Source organism: Corylus avellana, chromosome 4 (assembly GCF_965113065.1).
Source record: "Corylus avellana chromosome 4, dhCorAvel1.hap1.2, whole genome shotgun sequence".
NCBI lineage: Eukaryota > Viridiplantae > Streptophyta > Magnoliopsida > Fagales > Betulaceae > Corylus > Corylus avellana.
The window spans coordinates 32,529,283-32,536,276 of NC_142493.1; the positions used below are offsets into that span (position 1 = coordinate 32,529,283).

At 35.0% G+C, this 6,994-nt stretch overlaps 1 protein-coding gene across 1 annotated transcript; it reads right to left on the reverse strand.

The window, feature by feature from the left end:
* Nucleotides 1–2,107: 2,107 nt before the first annotated feature.
* Nucleotides 2,108–4,477, reverse strand: LOC132177045 (pectate lyase-like). The gene is made up of 4 exons (XM_059589254.2): nucleotides 4,156–4,477; nucleotides 3,323–3,974; nucleotides 2,836–3,078; nucleotides 2,108–2,739 (listed from the first exon to the last, which is right to left on the reverse strand). The coding sequence occupies exons 1-4, from the start codon at nucleotides 4,371–4,373 to the stop codon at nucleotides 2,515–2,517; spliced, it is 1,338 nt and encodes a 445-aa protein (XP_059445237.1). The 5' UTR covers nucleotides 4,374–4,477; the 3' UTR covers nucleotides 2,108–2,514.
* Between the last annotated feature and the right edge of the window lie 2,517 nt (nucleotides 4,478–6,994).

Below are 6,994 nucleotides of genomic sequence, written 5' to 3' on the forward strand. Positions count from 1 at the left end.
AAATAAAAAAATGTGTATTTATTTCTCGCACCTGATTTTTAGAAAATAATATTCACCTAAGACTCAAATAACAGGTAGCATTTCACTATTTATATAGCATAATTCCCTTATTTCGAGTGAAATTGAGAGGATCCTCTCCACGACCCCACATTGAATAGATAAATTATAAATGTGTTCATGTCAATTAAGTCTTACATTAGTTCTTTATTGAGCGAGAATTATAAGAAACTGCTATGGTAACTTGCTGGTCATTTTAGAATGACGGCTCATTAAATTTTTTGACGCGAGTAGTTTTTGATCACCTAAATATGTATTTGAACTAATTAATTAAGTCACAATAACCTTTGATTGGCCGGTGTGAATGCGGTAGAAACTTATATAGATTCTTGGGATAATTTATTTACGACAATGGAATATATATCCAGGAAAAACTTTTGGCAGATAAACAAACGAAGAGAACAAAATGGGTTTTTGGATTATCCTACCTATAAAACCAAATTATTTTTGTTTTTTTGGAGATAAAGACGAAGACACGAATCAGTCTCTGCAATTAAGAGACAACATGGCACGTCATTTACTAATTTTGCTGCTGCTTATGCCTAGGATCCTTCGTCCAATTACAGTTGATATTTGACGCTTGTTTGGCAACGGGTTTGATTGCGACTGGACCCGTCAATAGGTTTTGGGTAAGGCAAAATGGAGTTGGTTCCACCGCGGCATTTCCTATGAATCCCTTAGCATGCTTTTTTTTTTAAAAAAATTTTAGGAATGTTACCGTTCTGTTTCTTTCGTGAATATTGTTTTTGGTTTAGTGAGGTAAGTTTTTTTTTTTTTTTTTTTTTTTTTTTTGCTATTTTAAAAAATAATATCCATGTAGAACTAACCAAGAGAATATTAGGAGAATAGAAAGAACTGTAGCATTTCTCTCTTCTTTTTTTTTTTTTTTTTAAAAAAAAAATTTACCTTTTTTTTTTAAGGGTTAAATACCAAATACCCCCTGGGGTTTGATACCTTTATTTTTATTCCCCTGGGGTTTCATTTTTATTACAGAACTCCCCTGGGGTTTTGATAAAGGACCAAGTTAGTCCATCCGTTAGTTGACCGTTATGATTGACACGTGGACCAATCAGATGTTGACACGTGGCACATATTTAATTTTTTTTTAAAAAAAATTTAAAATAAAATGTATATTTAAAATAAAATTTTTTTTTAAAAAAAAAAAATTGGGGGTGGCTCTTGGCCATTTGGGGGTGGCTCGGCCACCCCCTTGGAGCCATTGGGGGTGGTTTCGGCCACCCCCATCCGGCTAGATGGGGGTGGCCGAGCCACCACCAATTTTTTTTTAAAAAAAAAATACATTTTTTTAAAAATTTAAAAATAAATAAATAAAAAAATTAAATATGTGCCACGTGTCAACATCTGATTGGTCCAAGTGTCAGTCCTAACGGTCAACTAACGGATGGACTAACTTGGTCCTTTATCAAAACTCCAGGGGAGTTCTGTAATAAAAATGAAACCCCAAGGGAGTAAAAATAAAGGTATCAAACCCCAGTGGGGTATTTAGTATTTAACCTTTTTTTTAAACCATATCTAGTTGGGGAATGCTAGTTCTCATGTTCCTAAGTTAATATTATTTTCTAAAAATTAGGTAAGAAATATGGACCAGTTTCTTTTTACTTTTTTAAAAAATAATATTCATGCACTTAGAATCAGGAGATTGGACACCTAGCATTTCTCTTTTTCGATACAAGAGCTATTTAAACTAGTTAAAGTAATTAACACCAACACATTATTATATAGTAACTTTTAATTATTAATTTATTATTAGTTTAACTTTTTTGAATAAGTGATAAATATCAAAGTAGAAGTCTAGATCATTAATTCTACAATTCACCTTTATCTCAATTAAAAATTGCATGCATTGAATCTCAAACACAAAGAAAGTTAACAAACAACTCAAGCACAAAACACTAATTATAAAAATACAAAAATAGCTTTCAAGGTCATATTAGAACCTTTTTTCAATCCAAACAAAAACTCTCTAAAACACATTAACAAAAACCATCATTTTCTGGCACTCTCTTCTACTCTCATAATACCCCTGAAGCATGCATAAGCATTTACTTATATATATAACATATATATGTGATTTTGTTAATATTGTAAATTTTTAACACACATACAGAATAGAGAGTGCATGCGAGACATACATATGCCTGCATGCTTTAAGCTTACATAGAACCATATTGCTTCTTCTGCTTTTAATCAATGGAAAAGCACCCAGAAAACGCTATTAGCCATGCGGAAATTTATGTTCTTTTCTTGCTGATGATCTCCATCTTTGTCAGACCCCCATAAGTACTTTGATTTGCTTTCCCTTCTTCTCCAAACAATATATATATGATGTATAGCAACTACAACAACTACAGGCGTTCTGTTATATATGATGCTCATCCTCGCCTAAAGAAACGAGGCTAAGTTTTTTATTATCTATAAAAAGAAATTTGGAAAACGCTAACAACGTTTGCCGGGTTTGCAGTTGACGGTGCCGGCGAAGCGCGTGAGTCTTTTGACGAATGTCCCTGGTCTCGCTTTTATCATTTCCAACCTCGAGTATGGCTTCTTTGCAAGTTGCTTCCCAGATTGAACGAAGAATGCTCCGTTCAACATCAGATCTCCCTCCGATCTCCATGTCCACTGACTCCACACACCCTCCTCCGCGTAGTCCCTCTTGGTCACCTTCACCAACATCACAAACCAAAATTATTTATTTTTATATTAATTACCTTCATGCCATTTTGACAAAAAGAAATTATATATATATATATTATATACCTCTTTAGCAAAGCCGTTTGGAGGAGCAATGAATCGGTTACCCTGACTGATAATGGTCGGATGGCTGCTACCACCAATGGCATACATTAGCCAGTGAGTGTAGTCATTGTTAACCACATGAACAAATCCCCATCGGCACCTCGGCATCCTTTGCACCAATCCCCTCCCGAAGTGGTTGAAGGCAACTGTAATTTGCATTATCGAGTCGCCGGAGTAGCTGTCGCTTGCACCAAATAACATCACCTAAATCACCCATCTCACATTCGTTAGTGTACTAATCATAAATGGGTTTTTTGTCATTCCTCAACCCGGGTGGTTGGCTTTGACTCCCGAAAGCTTGAGCTTTGGGGTTTTGGGGCTTTGGGGCCACGCACACCCATCAGCGAAAGCTTGAGCTTTATTCGACCCATATAAAAGGAAGCGCTTTGTGAAATCTAGTATGGTGAAAAAATGTGCGTACGTAGAGGAATTAAATATTATAGGTTACCTCATTGTGGTGGGTGAAATGGCAGTTGGATATGGTAATGGCAGTTGATCCCATGATGGCATCAATTAGGCCATCTTGGCAGTTGGACATGGAAACATGGTCAATCCAGATGTTGGATGAGCCAAAGATGGAGATACCATCACCATCACTCTGGGTCCTCAAACCAACGTGGCCTTGAGAATCCCTGATAAGCCCGCCATTTCCGGAGACAATGTCATGGATATGAATGTTATGAATGATGACATTCTTGATGAATTGGAGGGTGAGGCCAGCACCAAAGGATATGCGCACATTGGCTCCCCTACCATCAATGGTTTTGTCGCTCGTCATGATCAGCTCCTGATTCAGCCTAATTATCATGCTGTGTGCAAATATAATCCAGAGGGGCCCTTCCTGGGTAACCGCGTGCCGGAGGGTTCCCGGTTTTGGATTCACCATGTCGTTGTCGGAGGAATCGGTCACAACGTAGAATGGACCATTTTTTCCACCGGTGACTCTGTGCCCGAACCCAAGGACACACTTGACCAGCCTCTTGCGGTTTTGGGCCCAATTCGGGCGACACCTCCAGCATCGGTCAATTGGGTTGGTCGCCAAGCATGGTCCCTTGTACTTTCTCAAGTTTCTTCTTGTGCTGTTCGTCCCCGTCAGAACCCTACACGCCAATTTTTGTTAATTATATATATGGTTAAAAATTTCTCAATAAAAGGTTATGCATCATATCATAATTTGATTTGGAACTGAAATGTCTTTCACATGTCCTTCAAAAATTAACATATCTTTTAAAATTATTATTGAATTAAAAGTCAATTGTAATTTAATAGACAGAGACGTACTTGTTGACATGAGAGTTGAAGTCATTGGTGATTTCCTCGGGATGTGAATGAAAGGCCTCGAGGTTGGCTTTTTGGGCGTTCTCTTCTCGGAGCTTCCAGTATTCATCGGATTGATTACCGATGTTGGCGTGAAGGGTCGGGATTATTAGAGAGAATGAGACAAAAAACAAGAGCCCAAACAAATTCTTTTGAACTCCTGCCATTGCTTCTGCATTCATATATGTCAAGTCAACGTGTACGACTTTTCGTGTTGTAATTTTCTTTTCTTTTTTGGTTACTGCCGGTGAAGGTCGAGGTGTTCCGGCAAACTCTAGCAGATGGAACCCACAACTGAAAGGGTTCTCTTGGCTTGCTTGCGAAGAATCCAGTATTTAATACATGAAAACGTATAAATACAACGGCCATAGAGAATGACACGGAAAAGAAATGAATTAGTGAAGTTGGAGAAGCATAAGCCGGGAAGAATGGGGAACCTCATGCAGTTAACGCTTAAACAGCTTTTGTATCTATGTTTAGCAACTTAAGTAAGCTGGCCGCTTCTCATTTCTCATAACTAACAACGAAATGGTTGAGACTTACCAATGTCCCGCAATGTTTGCAACGGTGTGGTTTTTGTTGAGTTAGAAATTAAGCAACCACGCCTACCAACAACAAAAAAATAAATGAAAAATGGTGTAAAAAATTAAAATAGTGCATGTGAATTCATTTACACCGTTAATTCATTACCCTTTAAATCTTAACCATCCATTTTAGGGCTCGGGTATCCCAGATATTCGTTACTTACATGAAAAAAGGAAACTATGTTTACTCCTCTTCTAACTTCCATTTCTTTCTCTCTTTTTTTTGCAACGTGTTTTTGAATGTTCTAATGTTTGCAATTATTGCGCCCCCCGCGTTACAGTGTCCCCTTCTGTTTGTGTGCAACCCTGAAAATGGTAAGAAACATTTTTTTGGCATTTGGTTAGTATCAAAAATTGCCAAATATTTTTATAGTCATATATATAAAATAACCGAATCACTCTTAGAGATAATCTAGAATTGCAACTTGTGCCGTGAACTCATTTTTTTTAAAAGGCTAAATTGGTTTTTTAATGTATAATTTTTGAACCGATTTTTTAAGAGTGAACCGGTCATTAAATTAGATTTAATTAAGAGCATTTAATTATATTTCAATCATTTTCTTTATATGTGATTTCATTAACTTCAAAATTTTAATGTATGATATTATTTTCTCAGAATTTATTACTTTCCAAAACTATATAAAGACGAGAGCCCCTACTATCAGGTCTATCCTGATAACACCACTTTTGCAACTTCCAATTACTATGTGACATATAATCAAATTTAAGAAAAATGCAAAAAATAAAAATGAGAATAATCACACCAAATCAGAGAAAAAAAAACCCGTCGACAAGACCCTGGCCAGACCCACGCCATGGGTTCGGCCGGACCCACGCGAGTCCAGCAAGACCCACGCCGTGGGTTCGGCCGGACCCACGTGAGTCCAGCAAGACCCACGCAGGTCTGGCGAGACCCACAGACCCACGCCGTGGGTCTCGCCGGACCCACGGGTATGGCCGGCGGTGAACGCCTCAAACCCCGCCGGCTGTGACCCGCCTCAAAACTCATTTTTAATGCTCTAAAACCCGTTTCTAATGATTCAAAACTCGTTTTTGGATTAAAAACTAAGACATAGAAGAGGAAGGTTAACTCTTTAGAGATTTTATCACCTTAAAATCTAGTGTATTTTGGTCCAACTTATTTTTGTGCACTTTTTATGTTTTTGCTTATGTGTCGGTTATTAATTGGGAGCTGTAAAATGGGTGTTAATAGGATGGTCCTGATAAAAGGTTTTCTCTATAAAGACAACATTTAGAATTTAAAAACATACTACATTAATTAATTACTCATAATTGGCCATATAAGTCATAAAATAAAATTAAAAAAATCCAACATATAGCCCATTTTTTTAAAAGGTTTTTTTTTTTTTTTTCTTTATACTTTTCATTTTAAACCATGTATTACATATGTATACCTATAGGAACAAATTTTTTTTTTTTTTTTTAAAAAAAAGTGTTTATTTTCCTTTGTATTTTTTTTTTCTTTCAAATGTTCAAAATTATATGCGTTTGATTTGTATTGAAATATTATAGATGTCACACTAAAAATGTTAAATATTCATGCTAATTTTCTATATTATAATCCATGTATTCTTCTTGCTTTTTTTTTTTCCTTAAAAAAAAAAATCGTAGTATATATATATATATCGTAGTATATAGTACTATATATAAAAAAACTATATATAGGATTTTTTTAACAATATATAGGATTTGGTGCTAGGAAATTGGAAACGGATTTCCAAAGTGCTAATATGTTTTTTCAATAGATATCGCACTAAAAATATTAAATATTCCTACTAATTTTCTATATTATAATTCATATATTCTTATATATATATATATATATATATATACTTTTCATTTAAAATTATATATATTTATACGAACAAAGATTTAAACATATTTTAATGTATATCAATTAAACTAAAATAAGGGCTCTTATGTTTTACAGGAATTTTTGTTTTGTTTATGTGATTTAGTCAATTTTCGACCATTTTTGAACTTTTATGCTTTTGAAAGCAAAACAAGGCAAACATTTATTTGATTAATTAGTACAAATTGAACATAAATACTTTCGAAACACCAAAGAAATATTAAGCATTGCACCTTATGTAAGGATTGATTTGATTGCGTTAATGGTTTAGTGAAAGATTTTGCTTTATTTTGTATTCATAAAAAAATATTTTGTTTAGTTTACTTTGTATTTTTTTAGAATGTTT

Bases quoted from the DNA above. Each gene is read 5' to 3' on its own strand.
- LOC132177045 (XM_059589254.2), bottom strand. From the start codon at position 4,373: ATGAATGCAGAAGCAATGGCAGGAGTTCAAAAGAATTTGTTTGGGCTC. The intron at 3,079-3,322 runs GTAACCTATAAT...TGGGTGATTTAG, and splicing joins ATTTCACCCACCACAATGAG to GTGATGTTATTTGGTGCAAG. The intron at 2,740-2,835 runs GTATATAATATA...ATGTTGGTGAAG, and splicing joins CAAACGGCTTTGCTAAAGAG to GTGACCAAGAGGGACTACGC.